The following is a 21,640-nucleotide window of genomic DNA, read 5'->3' as shown; positions in this document are numbered from 1 at the left end:
TTCACTCCCACTGTCCACAATCTGGACCATGTCCACCCCTGCCCATCCACTTCCGCCATCCACAATCTGGCCTGTATCTGCCCCTTCCCATTCACTCCCAGCATCCGCAATCTGGACCGTATCCACCCCTGCCCATCACTCCTGCTGTCTGCAATCTGGCCTGTATCTGCCCCTTCCCATTCTCTCCCACAGTCTGCAATCCGGACCCTATCCACCCCTTCCCATTCAATCCTGCCGTCTGTAATCTGGCCCATATCCATTCTTTCCCATTCACTCCCACCGTCTGCAATCCAGACCCTATCCACCCCTTCCCATTCTCTCCCACTGTCCACAATCTGGACCGTATCCACTCCTGCCCATTCATAAGACCATGAGACCATAAGATATAGGAGCAGAAGTAGGCCATTCGGCCCATTGAGTCTGCTCTGCCATTCAATCATGTGCTGATCCAATTCTTCCAGTCATCCCCACTCCCCTGCCTTCTCCCCATACCCTTTGATGCGCTGGCTAATCAAGTACCTATCTATCTCTGCCTTAAATGCACCCAATGACTTGGCCTCCACAGCTGCTTGTGGCAACAAATTCCACAGATTTACCAACCCTCTGACTAAAGTAATTTCTTGGAATCTTTGTTCTCAATGGACGTCCTTCAATCCTGAGGTCATGCCCACTTGTCCTAGACTCCCCTACCATGGGAAATAACTTTGCCATATCTAATCTGTTCAGGACTTTTAACGTTCGGAATGTTTCCATGAGATCCCCACTCATTTTCCTGAACTCTAGGGAATACAACCCAAGAGCTGCCAGATGTTCCTGACACGTTAACCCTTTCATTCCTGGAATCATTCTCGTGAATCTTCTCTGAACCCTCTCCAATCTCAGTATATACTTTCTGAAATAAGGAGCCCAAAACTGCACACAATACTCCAAGTGTGGTCTCATGAGTGCCTTATAGAGCCTCAACATCACATCCCTGCTCTGATATTCTATACCTCTAGAAATGAATGCCAACATTGCATTCACCTTCTTTACCACTGACTCAGTCTGCAGGTTAACCTTTAGGGTATCCTGCAAAAGGACTCCCAAGTCCCTATACATCTCTGCATTTTGAATTCTCTTCCCATCTAAATAATAGTCTGCCCATTTATTTCTTCCACTAAAGTGCATGACCATACAGTTCCCAACATTGTATTTCATTTGCCACTTCTTTGCCCATTCCCCTAAACTATTTAAGTTTCTCTGCTTCCTTCAACACTCTCTGCTCCTCCACCTATCTTTGTATCATTGGCAAATTTAGCCTCAAATCCATTAATCCCATAGTCTAAATCATTGACATACATCGTAAAAAGCAGCAGTCCCAACACCGACCCCTGTGGAACTCCACTTGTAACTGGCAGCCAGCCAGAATAGGATCCCTTTATTCCCACTCTGTTTTCTGCCGATCAGCCAGTGCTTCACCCATGTTAGTAACTTCCCTGTAATTCCATGGGCTCTTATCTTGCTAAGCAGCCTCGTGTGCAACACCTTGTCAAAGCCCTTCTGAAAATCCAAGTACACCACATCCACTGCATCTCCTTTGTCTACCCTGCTTGTAATTTCCTCAAAAAATTGCAGCAGGTTAGTCAGGCAGGATTTTCCTTTCAGGAAACCATGCTGGCTTTGGCCTATCTTGTCATATGCCTCCAGCTATTCTGTAATCTCATCCCTAACAATCGATTCCAACAACTTCCCAACCATTGATGTTGGACTAACAGGTCTATAGTTTCCTTTCTGCTGCCTCCCACCCTTCTTAAATAGTGGAGTAACATTTGCAATTTTCCAGTCATCCGGTACTATGCCAGAATCTATCGATTCTTGAAAGATCATTGTTAATGCCTCTGCAATCTCTTCAGCTACTTCCTTCAGAACCCGAGGGTGCATTCCATCAGGTCCAAGAGATTTATCCACCCTCAGACCATTATGCTTCCTGAGCACCTTCTCAGTTGTAATTTTCACTGCACCTACTTCACTTCCCTGACACTCTTGAATGTCCAGTATACTGCAGATATCTTCCACCGTGAAGACTGATGCAAAATATGCATTTGGTTCTATTGGTCTATCTACCCTCAACTCTCTTTTACTCTTTATATACTTAAAAAAACATACAAGTATCTTCTTTGATATTAGTCACCAGCTTCCTTTCATAATTTATCTTTCCTTCCTAATGACCTTATTAGTTTTCTTCTGGAAGTTTTTAAATGCTTCCCAATCCTTTATCTCCCCACTACCTCTGGCTTCCTTGTATGCCCTCTCTTTTGCTTTTACTTTGGCTCTGACTTCACTTGTCAGCCACAGTAGTGTCCTTCTCCCATTTGTAAATTTCTACTTATTTGGAACATATCTGTCTTGCACTTCACTCATTTTTCGCAGAAACTCCAGCCATTGCTGCTCTGCTGTCCTTCTTGCTAGTCCCACAGTTCACCCCAACTTTCCTGAGCACTGGGTTCCAAGTGGCAGCTGAGTCACAGTTCCCATCCCTTGCAGAGAGAGGTTCAAACTACATTAGACCCACCCACCACAGACCCAGGTCTCTACCCCTTCCCACCAGACTGCTGAGACCCCACCATTCGAGGTGTACGGGACCTTGATGGCTTGCAGTTCCTTGGTCTTGTCCTTCTCTTCACGCATCTTCAGGCGCCCACCTTCCTCATCATTGCCCTGGTTCTCCCGCTCCATCCTCTCACGACGCTCCTGTCTCTCACGCTCCTGGGGGTCCTCTGTGAAAAGATGAGAAGGGAAGCTCACTCAGACCCATGCACAGTTCATGTCTCCCTATCCCTGGGCCAGACCCACACCGGAAGCACCGTGCACAGTTCCCATCTCCCTATCTCTGGGTCAGACCCACACCGGGATCATCATGCACAGTTCCCATCTCCCTATCCCTGGGTCAGACCCACACTGGGAGCACCGTGCACAGTTCCCATCTCCGTATCCCTGGGTCAGACCCACAACGGGAGCACCGTGTACAGTTCCCATCTCCCTCTCCCTGGGTCAGACCCACACCGGGAGCACCATGTACAGTTCCCATCTCCCTATCCCTGGGTCAGACCCACACCAGAAGCACTGTGCACAGTTCCCATTTCCCTATCCCTGGGTCAGACCCACACCGGGAGCACCATGCACAGTTCCCATTTCCCTATCCCTGGGTCAGACCCACACCGGGAGCACCGTGCACAGTTCCCATCTCCCTATCCCTGGGTCAGACCCACACCGGGAGCACCGTGCATAGACTGAACAACAATATACCCTGGGAGCTGGAGGGAAGAGTGACTGAGGGCCTTGAAGATGATAACTCACGCAGCATCTTCCTGCCCAGCTCCTGGAACAGCTTCCTCTGCTTCCTCTCATCCTCCTGGGCCCTCCGCCGCTCCTCCACCTCCTGCTGCCGTCTTCTCATGGCCTCCGCCTCTCGCTCTGCCTTGGAGAGGAACTTGGGCTGTGGGGAGAGGGTATGGGTTGGGGAGTGGGGGTCAGGCTGAGAGCAGTGGTGAGCACCCACCCCCTCACCCCAACCACTCAGAGGAATGAGGGAAGTGACCATGTGGGCACCTGGAAAGGCGGGTGTGGTGGGGGTCGATGTCCAGAGTGAGGGGAGAGTACCGGGTGCACGGGTAAACCGCCAGGATGACTGTGTGGGCACCTGGAAAGGCGGGTGTGGTGGGGGTCGATGTCCAGAGTGAGGGGAGAGTACCGGATGCGCGGGCAAACCGCCAGCCATCCTGAAGCCCACAGGTGTTCGGGAGTTTAAGGTCTGGGGTGGGGAAGTGTTTCAAATGTGTGTGTGGGAGGGGAGAGAGCGGGTGGCTGGTGTTAAGGTAAGCCATTTGGCCCATTATATCTGTACTGGGAAATGGAAGACCAGTTTTATCTCCCACCTCCTTGCTACCTGAGGATGTCCTGACCCCTGCTTATTGGTCTCCCTGCTAAGGGAATTCAGCCCTTCCTTATCTCCCTCCACTGCCTCTACAGACCTCCCTCTGAACCCCACCCCCTCAGATTCCTCTGTCCCTGAAACCCTCCCTCCATCCAGGCATTCTCTCCCTATAAATCTAACTCCCCAGGCACGGTAACTCCCACTGCATCCTGTCCAAATTAATTTTTAACCATACCATAGAGATGTGGATATAGGCCATTTGGCCAATCAAGTCTGCTGCCCCTTCTGATTTTTCTCTCAACACCATTCTCCCACCTTCTCCCCATAACCCTTAACCCCCTCACCCATCGATCTCAGCCTTCAACACACCCAATGACTTGGCCTTTACCAATCCCCATGACAACAAATCCCACAGGTTCACCACTCTCTGTCTGAAGGTATTCCTGGTCCTCCCAGTTCCAAAGGGACGTCTCTCCGTTCTGAGGCTGTGCTCTTGGATCCTGGGCCCTCCCAGCGATGGAGGTGTCTTCTCCACATCCACTCTCTCCAGGCCTTTCAGTATCCAGGAGGTTTCAATGAGATTCCCTCCTTCATCCTTCTGAACTCCATCGAGTACAGGCCCAGAGACATCAAGCACTCCTCGTACATTAACCCTTTCATTCTGAGGGATCGTTCTGGTAGAACTCCTCTGGAGCCTCTCTGGGACAGAATATCCTTCCTCACATTGCTCACAATACTCCGAGTACGGTCTGACCAGTGCCTTACCAAGCCTCAGCATGACATCCCCTTACTTTTATATTCCAGACCTCTCAAAATGAACTCTAACATTGCATTTGCCTTCATAGAAACCCTACAGCACAATACAGGCCCTTCGGCCCTCAAAGCTATACCGAACATGTCCTTCCTTACCACCGACTCAACCTGCAAGTTAAACTTTAGAGAATCTTGCACAAGGATCCCAAGTCCCTTTGCACCTCTGATTTCTGTACTTGCTCCGTTTCAACAATTGTCTGTGCCTTTATTCCTTCTGAAAGTGGATGACCGTACACTTCCCGACACTGCATTCCATCTGCCACTTCTTTACCCATTCTCCTCATCTGTCCATGTCTTTCTGCAGACTCCCTGCCTCCACAACATGACCTGATTGTGTCCATCTATCTTGGTACACGTTGCAATTGTGGTACAACTCCATCACATTTGTCTGGCAGCGCGTTCCACATACCTACTGCCCTCATGGTGAGCACATTACCCCTCAGGTCCCTTTTAAACCTCTCATTTCCATACATGCTGCCTGGCCTGCTGAGTTCCTCCAGCATTTTGCGTGTGTTGCTTGGACTTCCAGCATCTGCAGATTTTCTCTTGTTTGTGATGAGGGGCATTTTATTTTTTGTTTTACACAGATGGTTTGAAACAAAGAAATAAAGATTGGTTTTATTTGTCACATGCACATCGAAAGATGCATCGTTTGCATCAACGACACACACTGCCCAAGGATGTGCTGGGACAGCCCACAAGCATCGATACATTTCTGGCGCCAACATACTCATCTCACTAACCGAATGTGAGCACCCGAGGAAGCCCCGAGGTCACACGGAGAACACACAAACACCTTACAGACAGCGGCAGAAATGACCCCCGATTGATCGCTGTGAGGTGTCACACTAACTGCTGTGTTACCGTCCGTGCTGCCCAGGGGTGGTCCGGATATGGAGTGAGCTGCCAGAGCAAGTGCTTGGGGCAGGTACAATACATGGAAGAGTTTGGAGGGGTATGGGCCAAACAGGGGTAAATGGGTCTGGCTTGGCCTGGATGGTAATCTTTGTCAGCATGAACCGGTTGGGCTGAAGGGCCTGTTTCTGTGCGACTCTGTGAATCGTCCTTGCACTTTTTCTAGCTCATTGACATCCTTCCTCAAATCAAGCGAACAGAACTGCCCACAACACTTCAGGTGCAATCTTGCCCATGCCCTGTACAGCTGTAATGTGATGACCCACACGTCTGAGCGCCCCCCCCCGCCCCATTTCTACACCTGTCACGGGTCTATAAACCGCTACCGGGTCATTCCTCACTCCAGGAGAAACATCTCCAGCCTCACACTCTTCAGTCCTGGCAATGTCTTTGCTTTAGGAAAAGCACAGGGGTGCAGGACGGGGAGGGCTGAATCTCAGGTGGAGAGAGAGAGGGGTGGGAAGGGGATGGAGTGGGTGGGGCAGGCCCTCGGAACTCAACCGGAGGAGCTGTAAACAAGTGGGTGGAGGGGGATGACTCCTACCTTGGACTCCGCCACTTCTGCTGCCTTCTTCTTTGCCAGCAGCTCTTCGAGAGACAGCGGCTGTGCCTGTGGGGAGAGCACAAGGGTGGGTGAGTGTCGTGGGCAGCTTGCTGATGTCCAGTTGCTCCACACTACCCCCTCCCCGCCATGCCCCCCTCTCTCAAACAGGCACAGTCTGGGCAGAAGGGAGGATAGCAGGCACACGTGACACAGGCAGGAATGGGAGGTATTCTGGAATTGGTTTATTACTGATACAGTGAAAAGCTTGCCTTGCATATTGTTCATTCAGATCAAATCATTACACAGTGCACTGAGGTAGAATAAGGTAAAACCATAACAGAATGCAGAATAAATTGTTACAGTTACAGAGAAAGTACAGGGCAGACAATAAGCTGCAAGATCAGAATGAGATTGAGTCCATTTTATTGTATAAAGGAATCATTCAAGAGTCTGATAACAGTGGGGTAGAATCTGTCCTTGAGCCTGGTGTTACGTGCTTTCAGCCTTTTGTATCTTCCGCCCGATGGGAAGGGGGAGAAGAGAGCATGGCTGGAGTGGGTGGGGGCTTTGATAATGTTGACTGCTTTACTGAGGCAGCAGGAAGTGTAGACAAGAGTCCATGGAGGGGAGGCTGGTTTCCATGATTGAGGCTGCTACATCAGAGCATCAAGTCCCACCCCCTCACCACCTCCTCGGGAGAGGGACAGACGACAAATCTCGGTGCTGACAGAGGTGACTAGATCCCATAAACTGGCAAAGAAAGAGGGTCAAACACCAGCATGCAGAGGCAGAGACGTGCACCATTAAAAACCTGCACAGCTCAGGTACACAATCATCAGTACAGGCACTTAAGCACACAGACACTCTCAGACAACAGACAAGCACTCAGACACTTACAGAGGCCGAGACCACTCCCGACACAACACAGGTATTTGCATGGCCCAGATGCACAGCCCCATGGATATGCACATGCAGAAATCATAACTATAGTCCTCTACACACGTACAAACACACACAGACATGTATGCACAGACAACACGGAGACACACTGGGTGCTTTCTCTAGAACGGCAGAGGCTGAGATTTAAAGAATTATAAATCTGATAAAGGTTTATAAGATTGAACAGACAACCAGTGTCTGTTTGCCCAGGTTGGAAATGTTTAATAGCAGAGGACTTGCATTTATGGTGAGAGGCAATACACACACAATGCAATCACACTTCTTCCACTGACACACGCACTCACACCACCTGGATAGACACAGCTTGTGTACTGGGATCCCGAGAGGGAAGACACAGAGGAACCAGTCACTCTACCCGACGGCCGCAGTCAGTACAGATGATGAGGAGGAAGAGTCTCCAGGCCGGTGAGAGCAGCTGGGCCCCCACAGAAAAGGGATAGCCCCGGATCAAGCCAGGCAACCTGTGGGCCTCGATTCCTTGGCCCTGGACTCTCAAACTCGCTGTCTGTGACAACATTTGATAACTCCGTCACCCCTGCAGCCAAGGGGAGACAGAAAGCTCAAAAGAACCTCTGACCCTTCGAGATCCTGTTGTGCAATTGGTTGTCATCTCCTTCTACCCCTCTCCAGCACATTCTGAGCATGTCTTTGACTACCTTCTTGACTTGTACGCCAAAGACCTTTGCCCTTTTTCCCTTGGCTTCGACCTTCGTGGGTATCAATGGATCTTATCACTTATCTCCGAGCACATGGCCTGTGGGAGCCTACTGCACATGCGCCGAGAGGGAAAGCTACCTTCCCCCCACCCTGGGACAGGGTCGTATATGCGCGGCCGGGATCCCGCCGGTGGTGCTCCGGGCGCATGCGTCCTACACAGGTGGGCTGGTCGGGAGTGCCAGCCCGAGCTCTGATTTGCAGATATTTCCCCCGTTGGACGTCACCGTGGCCGCCGAGCTCCCCGATTGCAGGACGTCGCGACCTCCCACGTGGGTCTCCCTCCCGCCCATTCTCTCCATGGCACGCTGGCCGACGGCCCCGCCTACTCTTCGCCTCCTCGCAGCCTGTGCCCTGCTCCCTTCCTTGGCCAATAAGGTTCTACGTAGTTGCCAGCCCCGCCCAGCCCGTTCTGCTGCCAATTTTCGTCCATTTTCGTCGACGACAGCGGGGGTCCCTGGAGTCGGAGTTCTATAGGCAAATCGTCTGAGAACTGCTTGGAGGGGAGGGCAAAGTGATTGTTGCCAATTTTCCGAAGCCTTTCTCCTCATGTGAGGTTGGCTTCTTCCCGGGTCGACCAAACCATAGTGAGACCACCCACTCACCCCACCCCCCCTTTCCCTACCCCGCCGGGGAGCTCCGTGCGATCGAGCCGGGGCCGGTCCGAGGACGCTTCCCATGCAGTGCTTGTCCGTGCATCGCCTGGCTCCGTGCATTATGTCTCCTGTCGGGCTGTCTTTGCTGCTGCTGCTAGCAAGCGCGGTGCGAGGGGCGTCGCAAGATCTTTCGTCCACCCGCGCGGCCGAAGGTAAACTGGAGCGGATTATTTGTCCACCCCTCCTCCCCGCTCGCGCGTTTGCCAAAGAGCAAATGCAAAGGATCACCCACCTCCCCGCTTTGCATTCGTCCTCATGCAACGTTTGCCCTTACATTTTTCCTTTTGTTTTGGCTGGTTGGAGGCAGAATGCAAAAAGGAGATGGGGTGTTTTTTTTTTGTTTTTTTTTCGTCCTCCCTCCCCCCATGTGGGGAGTGGGCAACGTGTCGTGAGTGGGTGGGTGCTGGTCGTTAGTGTCTATAGATATATATTTTTCCAAATGCACTGCAGTGCGCCGGGTTTGCTTGCCTCTTCCCCAAATTCGTGCGTGACGATCCTGAAGATTTGGCTTAATTTCTTTGCACCCAAACCGGTCCTTTACAAAATTAAAAATGCAAGTACCAGGTTGCATCTTTGCGCGATTCTAAGGTAAAATGCGACGAGCGGACCCGGCTCGGTCCTCCGGGTCTCGATCGCTTTTATTTGCATCCGTGCATGCTGTCTTACCCTCGATTTTGCAGGGACGGCGTTACATTCCAGCACACAATGAGCGGTTCCCGTTAAATTTTGTGGGAGTTGCGTTGCTTTAATTGCATCCTGACTTTTTATTAGACCTTGAATGGGAATGCACACAAATAAATTTTAACCTATTTTCATTCTCTGGATTGCGTGTGCCCCTGAATGCTTTATCAAATAAAGGTTTATTCGTAACCATACCCTCCGCAAATTCAACCCTCTCGACCCTTTCCAATTTGCATCCAAATACGAGTCCTTGTGTCCTTTAAACGCAGTATAAAACGACTGCTTGCTTTCCTGCATCTTTTCAAATGCAAGAAACCTTTCCATTCTCCTGCATCCTTTGCAATACTTAACCATTTTCCAATCTGCGGGAATGCTGCAATTTTTTTTCAAAAACAAGGAAGCAGAAAAATCAGTAAACATCTCGTGGAAATTAAGGTCAGGAAGCCAAGTGTTAAGGAAAGTCGATGCTTTTGCCTAATTAGTAAAAGCTGTTGGGGGGGGGAAATCATCTTGTGTCATTAAACGTGTCTGAATGCTTTCAGTTTGCGAAAAAAAATCGCAGTAGTTGTGTGTCCTTCGCATTTCGTGGCGTTTATACTAGGAATCAAAGTGCGAAAAACAAAATCCTGTTGCAATCGCAAATCGATAGAATAAACATGAACTCGCTCGGGCAGAAAAACGAAGCGGATTGGGAAGCTTTCGACTTTTTACAGACACCTTTTAATTCCGGCCGTTTCCATGATGTTCGATTTGCCTAACGTAATCGATTGACATTTTCGACGCGAAATAGCGTGTGTTTCTTGTATTTCTGTAAATATGCGGTGAGTTTTTTTCTCTCCGTGTTCCTGGATGCTTGCAAGTAAATGCTAATCTAACCCCCCCCCCCCCCGGTAAATCAAAAGTCGCACTGTGCAGGGACCCAGACAGGCGGCTCTTCAGTCTCTGGGACGTGGTGGTAATTGGAGGATTAATTTTTCGTGTTTATGTAAACACATACACACCATAATGCAACCAGTGGTCCCGTTTAATTTGTAGTTTGACAAGTAACTTTGCTGGGACCCTGTTCCATGATTTCTGACTGGGTTGTGTAAAGCTTTGCGTTAAGGCGGGGGGAGGGAGAACGAACAAATTAGATTTTCTACCGGGCTGTGAGTGAAGTGGGGCGGGGGGGGGGGGAGGGAGAGCGCCTTCAATCACCGAGGCATCGTCGCTACATTTCGGGGAACAGCAAGTGGGATGTCTTCCGAGGGACTTGTCTGCCGATTCTCTCTCAGTCGTACAGCAGGGACGCAGGACCTTCGGCCCTTGCCGTTCAGCCTGGCCCACGTCATTGTCATATAGTGTGAATATTTGATCTTTTGCAGCAGCAGTACAGTACAAGGTATAAAAGTTACAAGTTGCAGTAAGATATATATATCTGCTACATATGTAGACATAATTAAATTTTATATTAGAGCAGAATAGTGAGCTGAAGTTGCTAAAACTCCAAACTAATGCAAACGGCAAAGAAAAACGAGGTCGTGTTCATGGATAGTTCAGAAGGGAAAGAGGTTGTTTGTTCCTGAATCGTTAAATGAAGGACTTCAGGTTCCTACCTCCACCCCGATGGTAGAGGGCATGGTTGGGGTCCTTAGTGATGGGTGCTTCCTTCTTGAGGCAGCTCCAATGTCTTGTTCTCCAGATTCTCCTTTTAACTCAAGCTCTCTGGTCTCATTGACTTCCTTGTGAACCTTGTTTGCATCTTCTCCAGCTCAACCACATGCTTCTTGTAGCAGCACATATTAGTTCCAAGTGCGTACAGCTGTAACACAACATATCAATTCAACAGTAGAGGTGCTGATCGATAGATGGTGGTCCGTTTTTCTTTCCCTACCCTGGGGAAAATACTTGCTGTCTACCTTATCTGTGCCCCACCTAATTTTCAACATCATTGTAAGGTTGCATCTTCTCCATTCCAAGGAATAAAATCCTAGCCTGGTCATCCTTTCCCTGTAACTCAAGCCCTACGGTTGCGCCAAGATCCTTTACAAACATTGGCATGATAAAAGCCATGAGGGGTGTAGCTAAGATAGTCAGTCTTTTCCCTCTTCCTCCTCCCCCCCCCCCAGAGTGGGGGTGTCTAAAGCTAGAAAACAACAGGTTTTGGGTGAGAGGGGAAAGATTTAAATGGTTAACCTCACTTTTTCCTCAGAGTCCTGGCAGCATCCTTGTCGACCAAGGATATAGTCCATCCCTTGTATGCTTTCAATGGTATCTACTGAAATCCTGTGGAGACATGGTTTTATTTTTGTCATGGGTACATGTACCCAAGTTATAAATGCCACGAAGACTAGCTTTTTGCAGCAGCACCGCTATATCTTATAAGTAAGTTAACAAATCATACATAACCTATAAAACAAAATAAGCATTGAGAAAAACAAGTAGTCTGAGGAACCTGATGTAATGGAGCAGAAGTTGTTGAACATTGACATGTAAGTCTTCAGGTTCCTGTATCTCCTGCCTGATGGCAACATCAAGAAGAGGCCATGGACTGGATGGGGGGGGGGGGTAGCAAGGTCAAAGTTGAGTTTACCATATAGACAGTGCAATGAAGAAAAATCCTTGCAGCATCATTACAGGCAGTTAGTATCGTATAAGCAGCATTCACAAGGATTTCAAATTGTACCACTTTTACAAGCAAAGCTAATTAAAGCAGATCAGCAGTCCATTGTAGTACTAAGTGTTGTTGCACTGAGGTAGTGATTAGGGTTGTGCTGGTTGAAGGGAAGTAGCTGTTCCTAAACCTGGTGGTGTGGGACTTCAGGCTTCTGTACCTCCTGCCTGCTGGGAGCTGTCAGAAGATGCCATGACCTGAATGGGGGTGGTGGGGTGGGATCTTTGGATGTGACCTGGAGGTAGTGGGGAGGAATGTGCCTGTGATGTGTTGGGTCCCTGATGAGACATTGCTTCTTATAGATCTCCTTGCTGGGGAGAGTTGCATCCCTGACGATCCATCATTTTTTGAAACCTCTAGTGATCCAGGCTCAGTTGCAAGCAGCCAGAATACCCTCCACCTTACATCTGTAGGAGTTGGTCAAAATTTTTGATGACATGCCTATTCTTAAACTTGTAAGAAAGTGGAGATGCTGTTTTTGCAAACACGAGGAATTCTGCAGATGCTGGAAATTCAAGCAACACACCTCAAAGTTGCTGGTGAACGCAGCAGGCCAGGCAGCATTTCTAGGAAGAGGTACAGTCGACGTTTCAGGCCGAGACCCTTCGTCAGGACTAACTGAAGGAAGAGTGAGTAAGAGATTTGAGAGGGAGAGGGGGAGATCTGAAATGACAGGAGAAGACAGGAGGGGGAGGGATGGAGCTGCTTATGTTTTCCATTGCCAACCCTTCAGTGAGAAAGGCTGTGAGGTGTGACTTTTCCTTCCTAAAGTCCACAATTGGCTCCTTGGATTTGCTCACCATAAAGTCAGTATCTCAATTTTTGTCACGGGTATAAGTGCCATGAAAATCGGCCTCCTTCAGCAACAAGTTAACACAAACTTGGATTAGTGTAAATCATACATAACAAATTAAAATAAATGCAATGAGATTAATGCAAGTTTGAGAAAACAAGAAATGCAGGCCAGAAAGCTGATGGTAGTGGAGGAGAAACTTGCTGAATGAGGGGTGGGTTTTCTGTATTGACTAAGCTGTTGTGTTTTATAGATGCTTCATTACCTGTAGCCCTGTTATGATCCAGTATATAGAACACTCCCTGGATTCAGACAACCACGCTGTTGACTTTCTATTGCTGCTGACAGCTAAGGCATCAAATAAAATCTCATGTGGCCAGCAGGTTGCAAGTTGGGGTAATGCACTTTGATAGGAAGTAAAATGGTGCCAAATGTGGGGAGCGGATTTTGAAGTCAGAGGTGCAAAGGGACTTCTGGGAGTCCTAGTGTAGAATTCCCTAAAGGTTAGCTTGCAGATTGAGTCAGTGGTAAGGAAGGCAAATGCAGTCTGCACATTCATTTTGAGAAGACTAAAATATATAAGGAAGATTGAGCAGTTTTAGACCCTGTATCTAAGGGTCCAGAGAAGTTTCACAAGAAAGATCCCTGGGAATGAAAGGCTTGATGTATGACGACTGATTGATGTCTATCTGGGCCTGAACTTGATGGAAACCTCCCAAATACTGAAAGGTCTGAAGAGAGCAAATGTGGAGAGGATATCTCTTGTCAGTGGGAGAGTCCGCGATCTGAGGGCACAGCCCTGAATGAAGGAGCATCCTTTTGGAACTGGAATGAGACGGAATTTCTCATCCCAGTGGTGAATCTGAGATTCGATTCTATGGCGGGGGGGCAGTTGAGGCTAAGTCACTGAGTGTCTTTAAGGCAGAGATGGATGGATTGTTGATTGGCGAGGGGGTTAAGGATTACAGGAGGAATGTGGTTGAAAAAATCAGCCATGATTGACAGAGACTTGATTGGGCAGAATGGTCTAATTTTACCTTATCTCATGGTCTAAGAATGTGCATGTTGTACTGGGTCTTCCACATGATAGACGACTGAACTTGAGTTCACCATCCTCTGATGCTGAGTCACGCAGCATGAAAACAGGCTCTTCAGCCCAACTGGCCCCTGTTGACCAAGATTCCCATCCAAACCAGTACCATCTGCCCATGTTTGCCCCATATCCCTCTAAACCAGGGGTTCCCAACCTTTTTTTTTATGCCATAAGGGGCTTAAGGGCTACTATTAAGCAAGAGTCTGTGGATCCCAGGTCAGGAACCCTGGCTCCGAACATTCCCTATTCATGTACCTGTCCGAGTGCCTTTTAAATGTTCATGTACCTGCTTCAACCACTTCCTCTGGCAGCTCCTTCCATAAACAGACCACTCCCTGGGTAAAAAGATTGCCTCTCAGGTTCCTATTAAACCTCTTCCCCTCTCACATTAAACCCGTGCCTTATGGTTTGATGCTCTGTTCTAGAGAAAAGAAACTGACCATCCACCATATCTATACCCATCGTAGATTTACAAACATCTTTCGCTGCAGGGAAAACAAGTCCTAGCTTGTCAAGTCTCTCATTATAACTCAAGCCCTCTAGCCACTATAATATGAATCTTTATTTAAATTTATTATTATTGAGATACAGCGAGGTCTCCCGGCCCTTCGAGCTGTGTTGTCCAGCAACTCCCGATTTAACCCTAGCCTAATCAAGGGGCAACTTGCAATGGCCAATTAACTTACCAATTGGTATGTCTTTGGACTGTGGAGGGAAACTGGAACAGCCCAAGAAAACCTGCACATTCCACAGGGGGCGACATAAAAACTCCTTACAGATGACGTCAGAATTGAACCGTGAACTCCGAAGCCCTGAGCTGTAATAGTGTTGCGCTAACATCTATGCTACTGTGGTGCCCTGTTTCCACACCCTCTCCAGAGTCAGGCAGTATCATGAAATTAGGCAGGGTGCAAGAAGATTCACAAGGGGGTTTCTTCAACTGTGAGGTTCACAGATAAGTTGGGTGGTCATGGTCATTTTCTCCAGGATAAAGAAGTCAAAAACAAGATGGCATAAGCTGAAGTTGTGAGGAGAGTTTAAGTGGACCAGAGGGGATCACACTTTTTCACAAAAACAAACTGCCAGCTTCATTGAGAGAGGTCTGTACCATAATATTTAAAAGGCCTTTGTGTGTAGGAAGGGTTCAGAGGAATACAGGCCTAATGTAGGCAAATGGGACAAGCGTAGATGGATGCCTTGGCCAGCATGTTGAGTTGGGCTGAAGGTCTTGTTTCTGTGCTCTTCTGAGAGGATAACAAGACAGATCGCTGGCAGAATACTGTTTTAAATCGAGAGAGTTGGGATTTTTCCCACAGCTTGGGCAAACTTAGTTTGCAAGTGTAAGCAACTGGGGAGGTAAGCAAGATGCTGGCGTGAATCCCATGGAAGTAGAGAGCACAGGAAGGGAAGTGTTGTTGCAGCAGAGACGATGGGAGCTCAACTCACCAGTAGAATAACAGCTACGTATCCCTGCTCCCCCTCCAACAGTGCCTGTCGTTCTGTTGGTGTGTTGAGCTTCTGTAATCGCTGCTGAAGCCTGTTTTAGATGAGATTATTCACAGAGGTAGACTTTGGGGGAAGGGAGAGGTGGTAGGGTCTCTAGGATATTGGCGAGGTTTTGTGGAGTGGGCTAAACTCCAATGTAACTGGTGTGGGGCCAGAGGGGTTTCGCAACTAGGTCTGTGGAAATAGGGCGTTACTGGAAAAGCTATTTGGCCTGTGGACTCGCTTTGCTGCTTAGTTATATTCAAGGGCACTGTTTTGGTGGTTCAAATTCTTTCCAGATGCAAGGGCTGTTTTGACGATCGTTTGTTTGTCTGCATGCAAGTGAATAAGGCTTGTCTGGTGCTTTCTTTCCCTTGCTCTTTCTCTTCTCTCTTCTTCCTCCCCCCCACTGCCAAGTTTGTTTTCTCTCCTCCTTCCCACTCCCCAGTTCTTTCTTCTACCCTCCCATCTCTCTTGCTTCCACCCCTCCTCTCCCCACCATATTGCTCTTCTGCTCTCTCAAAATTTCTCCACAGCTGTTTTAAATGGACACCCCACTATCCTGAAGCCATGTCCTCTTGTCCTAGACTCCCCTACCATGGGAAACATCCTTTCCACACCTACTCTGTCTAGACATTTCAACATTCCAAAGGTTTCAATGAGATCCCCCCCCCATCCTTCTAAATTCCAGCGAGTACAGACCCAGAGTCATCAAACATTCCTTGTATGATTACCCTTCATCCTTGTGAACCTCCTCTGGACCCGCTTCAATGCCAATGCATCTTTTCTAAGATGAGGAGCCCTAAACTGTTCATAATACTCAAGGTGAGGCCTCACCAGTGCCTCAGCATCACATCCCTGCTCTTATAGTCTGGACCTTGAACTGAATGCTAACATTGCATTTGCCTTCCTCACCACCAACTCAACCTGCAAGTTAACATTCAGGGTGTTCTGCACAAAGACTTCCAAGTCCCTCTGCATCTCAGATTTTTGGATTTTCTCCCCATTTAGAAAATAGTCTGCATATTTATTTCTACTACCAAAATGCATTACCGTGCATTTTCCAACATTGTATTTTATTTGCCACTTTCTTACCCATTCTCCTAATCTGTCTAAGTCCTTCTACAGCCTTCCTGTTGCCTCAACACTACCTGCCCCTCCACCAGCAATCTTTGTATCATCTGTGAATTTGGCAACAAAGCCATCTATTCCATCATCTAAATCATTGATATACAGCATGAAAAGAAGCTGTATCAACATTGATCCCCGCAGAACAGCACTAGTCACTGGCAGTCAACCAGTAAAGGATCATTTTATTCCCACTCACTGCCTCCTACCAATCAGCTAATGCTCTAACCAGGTTGGTAACTTTCCTGTAATACCATGTGCTCTTAACTTTATAAGCAGCCTCGTGTGTGGCACCTTGTCAAAGGCCTTCTAAAAGTCCAAATATACAACATCTATTGCATCCCCTTTATCTATCCTCAAAGAACTCTTAACGGGTTTGTTAGGCAAGATTTTCCCTTAAGGAAACCATGCTGACTTTGTCTTATCTTGTCCTGTGTCACCTAGGACTCCATAACCTCATCCTTAACAATTGACTCCAACATCTTCCCAACCACTTAGGTCAAGCTAACCGGTCTATAATTTTCTTTCTGAAGAGTGGAGTGACATTTGCAATTTTCTAGTCCTCTGAAACCATGTCAGAGTCCATGGTTCTTGAAAGATCATTACTAATGCCTCCACAGTCTCTACCGCTATCTCTTAGAAATTTAGGGTGATGTTTATCTGGTCCAGGCGACTTATGCACCCTTAGGTCTTCCAGCTGTTTGAGCACCTTCTTCCTTGTAACAGTAATTACACTCACTTCTCTTCCTTCATGCCCATCAACATCTGGCAGACTGCTAGTGTCTTCCATGGTGAAGACTGATGCAAAATACTTATTTAGTTCATCTGCTATCTCCTTGTCCCCTGTTGTTATTTCTTTGGCCTCATTTTCTAGCAGTCCTATATCCACGCTCATCTTTTTTTACATATTTGAAAAAGCTTTTACTATCCACTTAGATATTGTTTGTTAGCTTGCTTTCATAGATCATCGTTTTTCTCCTAATGGTTCCAAAAGTTTCCCAATCCTTTATCTTCTCTATTTCTTTGTTTTTGGAATACATCTATCCTGCACCTTCCTCATTTTTACCAGAAACTCATGCCATTGCTGCCCTGCTAGCATCTCCTTCCAATTTACTTTGGCCTGTTCCCCTCTCATACCACTGTAAATTCCTTTATTCCACTGAAATACTGCCACGTCAGACTTTCTCCCTATCAAATTTCAAGTTGAACTCAATCATATTGTGATCTCTGGCTCCTAAGGGTTCTTTTACCTTAAGCTCCTTAATCACCTCTGGTTCATTACATAACATCCAATCCAGTATAGCTGATCCCTCAGAAAGCACAACGACAAAGTGTTGTAAAAAGCCTTCATGCAGGCATTCAGCAAATTCACTCCCTTGAGATCCATTACCAACCTGATTTTCCCAATCTACCTGCATGTTGAAATCTCCCATGACCAGTGTAACATTGTCCTTTTGATATGCCTTTTCTTATTTCCCGTTGTAATCTGTGGTCCACATCCCAGTTTCTGTTGGGAGGCCTGTCATCAAGGTTCTTTTACCCTTGCAGTTTCTTAACTAAACCCCCAAGGATTCAACATCTTTCTACTGATTTGATGCCATTCTTTACCAGCAGAGCCACGCCATCCCCTCTTCCTACCTTCCTATCCCTCCGATACAACATGTAACCTTGGACATTTAGCTCCCAACTACAACTATCCTACAGCCACAATTTGGTGATATCCACAACATCATACCCAACAATCTGTAATAGTGCAACAAGATCATCTACTGTATTTCTCATACTCCATGCATTGAGTAAAAGCACTTTGAGCACTGTATTTGCTACCCCTATTTGATTCAGTATCCCTAATGCACTGTTACTCACCCTGCTGGCTACAATTTTGTCCTACCATCTGCCTGCCCTTCCTCACAGTCTGACTGCATGCCATCTTTGCCTTTTTACCATCTGTCCTATCCTGTGTCCCTTCACTGCGTTTCCCATCCCCTGCCAAAATAATTTAAACCCTCTCCAACAGCTCTAACAAACCTGTCCTGTGCCTGTGTTTGTCCCATATCCCTCTAAACCTTTCCTATCCATGGACATGTCCACATGTCTTTCATAAGAACGTAAGATACAGGAGCAGGAGTTGGCTCTTCAGCTCCCAACCACAACAGACCTGACAGTCTGTAATAGTGCAACAAGATCATCCACCTCATTTCTTATACTCCATGCACTGATATAACATCAGTTATAATGAGTACTTGTACCTGGCTGCAAACCCGAAAAGAGTTCATTCGTCATATACGCTAGGAAAGCACTAGATCCTTTTTTTTAAACTGAAGTAGAGCTGCTGATGTGCCTTGTTTGTGATTAGATCAATATGTTGGGCCCAGACTAAATCCTCTGAGATGTTGACACCGAGGAACTTGAATCTGCTTACCTTTTTGATCCAAAATCAGTTCTTTGGCATTGCGGATGTTGAATGCAAGGTTGTTACTGTGACACCACTAAACAAGATTATCTATCTTCTACACCACCTCATTGTTATCAAAGATTCTGCCAACAATACTTGTGTCACCGTTAAATTTATTGATTGCATTTGAATTGTGCCTAGCCACACAGACATGGGTGTAGAGGGTATAGAGCAATCAAGAAACATCCTTGTAGTGCGTGATGTTGATTGTCAACGAGGAGGAGGCGATTCTGTATTGTTCCGAGCAAGAACTTGAAGGGAACTTTGGGAGGGCAGGGGTTTTGTTTGTTTCCTGGCTGCAGCAAGCACAGGTTACCAGCTCCGAATACAAATGCTGGCTGCTGTTTGTGTGTGCTGGAAAATGGACAAGGATGTTATTGAAATTTGAGTCCCAGCTGCTCTGTTTCCTTTCTGAGGATTGATTGGGTGCAAGCCTCTACTGGCAAAAGATGGGGGTCCTTAAGTTATGGAATGGTATGTGGGATTCAATGTGAGTACCAAATTGGGGTTTGGAGCTGTCTTGGCCATAAAAGACAGTCTGGGTAGAAGGCTGTTATTCTCGCTGGAGGTCCATGATCAGTTGTGTTTCACAGGGATCAGTGCTGGGACCTTTAATATATAGCAATGATTAGGATGAAAATCTAGATGGGTAGCTTAGCAATTTTACAGATGATACCAAGCTTGGTTGAGTTGTCGGTAGTGTGAAGGGCTGTCACAGAATACAGTGGGGTTACAGATCAGTAACAGAGAGCATAGAGCAATACTTTGCCATTCTTTCTGTGCACTATTTATATTTTTATAGTGATTTTTAGTAATAGTTTAATATATTGCACTGTACTGCTGTCACAAAGTAGCAAATTTCATGACCAGTGTCATCCTGAGCTATATAAACCTACTCCACCATCAATCTAACCTGTCCCTCCCACACGGCCTATAAACCTCCATTTTTCTCACAATCAGATGCCAATCTGAGTCTCTTAAATGTCACTGATCTATCAGCCTTTACCACCACCCCCATCAGTGCATTCCAGCCACCCATCACTGTATTTTACCTACCTCTCACACCTCCCCTATACTGATGTATTGAGGGATCGCGGCCCAAGTCCTTGGCTCCCTGAAATTTGCCCCGCAAGTAGATGAGGTGGTAAAGGCGTGCTGGCCCTCATCGCTGGGGCGTTGAATATCAGAGCTGGCAAATCACATTTCAGTTGGATAAAACTTTGATCAGGCTGCACTTGGAATATTGTTTGTAGTTCTGGTTGCCCCATTACAGGAAGGATATGGAGGCTTTACAGAAGAGGCTCACTCGGATGCTGCCTGGTTTAGAGGGCGTGAGCTATAAGGAGAGGTTAGACAAACTTGGGTTGTTTTCTCTGGAGTGGCAGAGGCTGAGGAAAGATCTGAGAGAAGTGTGTAAAATGAGGGGGATAGATTGAGTAGACAGTCAGAATCTTCCCAGAGTAGAAGCATCACATACTTGAAGGAATGCACTTGTTGAGGGGGGAAAGTTCAAAGGAGATGTGCAAGGTAAGTTTTGTTTTTATTTTAGACAGTGCTGGGTACATGGAATGGGTGGTGTTGGAAGCAGATGAGACAGTGCCATTGAATATGGAGCGATATGGATCATGTGCAGGCAGAAGAAATTTAGTTTAATATGACTATGTAGCATAGACATGGTGAGCTGAAGGTTCTGTTCCTGTGCTGTATTGCAGTTCCCCAGTTGGGGTGGTGTGTGACTTGGTGCCCTGATGGTTGGTGTGCTCCTCTGCCCTGCCAGGCTAGTGGGTATATGGAAGTTGGAATGTTGGAGTATTGTGTTCAGTTTTGGCCACCCTGCCATGGGAAAGATGTCATTCAGTGAGAATGAGTGACGAGAAGATTTACCAGGACTTGAGTGACTGAGTTATATAGAGAGTTTAGACTGGGGCTATACCTTGGAGCGTAGAGACAGAGGGGTGTCCTTACAGATATGAAAATAACTGTGAAGGACATTGGGAGGATGATGTGCAGGCTTTTTTCCCCCCTCTACAGTAGGTGAATAAGACCACAAGACAGGAGCAGAATTAGACCATTTGACCCATTGAGCCTGCTCTGTCATTCGATCATGGCTGATTTATTATCCCTCTCAACCCCCTTTCTTCTACCTTCTCCCCATTACCTTTGATGCCCTGACTAATCAAGAAACTATCAACCTCTGCTTTAATTGTACCCATGACTTGACCTGCACAGCAGTCTGTGACAATGCTTTCCGCAGATTCACCACCCGCTGGCTAAAGAGATTCCTCATCTGTTCTAAAGGGACTTTACTGAATTGAGAACTAGAGGGCATAGGTTTAAGGGAGTGAGTTGTAAAGGACCCGATAGGCAACTTTTTCTCTCAGAGGGTGGTGCATGTAAGGTATGAGCTGCCAGAGGAAGTGATTGAGGCAGCTATATTAACAGCATCAGGACAGGTCCATGGATAGGAAAGGTTTAAACTTGGGGCAAATGGGACTTGCTGAATCTAGGTTGGCATGGACCAGTTGGGCTGAATGGCCTTGTTTCTGTACTGTATGACTAAGTGAGTTCTGGTACTGTAATTAGTTTTGGTAAATAGCACCTTGTTTCTGATGTTAACTGTAATACACACCATCAATGGCCACTCAGACTACTGGGTGAGATTTAATTTGGCATAGTTTGAATAGGTTTGAAATTTTTTGTTGCTCTTGTTCAGCCGTGTGCTGTTATCTGATCTCCTTGGCCTCTTCTGTTGGCGTGGGAGGAATATAATTTTCTGGAGCTTCAGTCAACAAGCCATTGATGTTGTGGCTACAACTCGAGGTCGTGGGTTGGGCTGT

At 47.2% G+C, this 21,640-nt stretch overlaps 2 protein-coding genes across 2 annotated transcripts in view; one reads left to right on the top strand and one right to left on the bottom strand.

Annotated features, from left to right (window-relative positions):
• LOC134341385 (probable ATP-dependent RNA helicase DDX23) lies at positions 1-7,662 on the bottom strand. The gene is made up of 4 exons (XM_063039247.1): positions 7,501-7,662; positions 6,186-6,251; positions 3,337-3,475; positions 1-2,756 (listed from the first exon to the last, which is right to left on the bottom strand). Exons 1-4 carry the CDS (start codon positions 7,660-7,662, stop codon positions 2,542-2,544), a joined length of 582 nt encoding a protein of 193 aa, XP_062895317.1. The 3' UTR covers positions 1-2,541.
• A 628-nt stretch (positions 7,663-8,290) lies between these two features.
• LOC134341384 (low-density lipoprotein receptor-related protein 1-like) overlaps positions 8,291-21,640 on the top strand; it is a 286,341-nt gene continuing 272,991 nt past the window's right edge. Inside the window, exon 1 of the mRNA XM_063039246.1 lies at positions 8,291-8,667. Within this exon, the coding sequence (XP_062895316.1) occupies positions 8,538-8,667 (130 nt within the window). The 5' untranslated portion in view covers positions 8,291-8,537. The remainder of the gene's footprint in view (positions 8,668-21,640) is intronic.

Source organism: Mobula hypostoma (genome assembly GCF_963921235.1).
Source record: "Mobula hypostoma chromosome X1 unlocalized genomic scaffold, sMobHyp1.1 SUPER_X1_unloc_1, whole genome shotgun sequence".
Classification (NCBI taxonomy): domain Eukaryota; kingdom Metazoa; phylum Chordata; class Chondrichthyes; order Myliobatiformes; family Myliobatidae; genus Mobula; species Mobula hypostoma.
This window is presented reverse-complemented; position numbering and strand designations above follow the sequence as displayed.

What these genes read in the sequence shown, in the direction of transcription:
- LOC134341385 (XM_063039247.1), bottom strand. Translation starts at nt 7,662, where the DNA reads ATGTTGTCACAGACAGCGAGTTTGAGAGTCCAGGGCCAAGGAATCGAG. An exon ending in GTACTGACTGCGGCCGTCGG is followed by an intron (nt 6,252 to 7,500) that starts GTAGAGTGACTG and finishes CTCTCCCCACAG; the next exon opens with GCACAGCCGCTGTCTCTCGA. An exon ending in GCTGGGCAGGAAGATGCTGC is followed by an intron (nt 2,757 to 3,336) that starts GTGAGTTATCAT and finishes ATCTTTTCACAG; the next exon opens with AGGACCCCCAGGAGCGTGAG.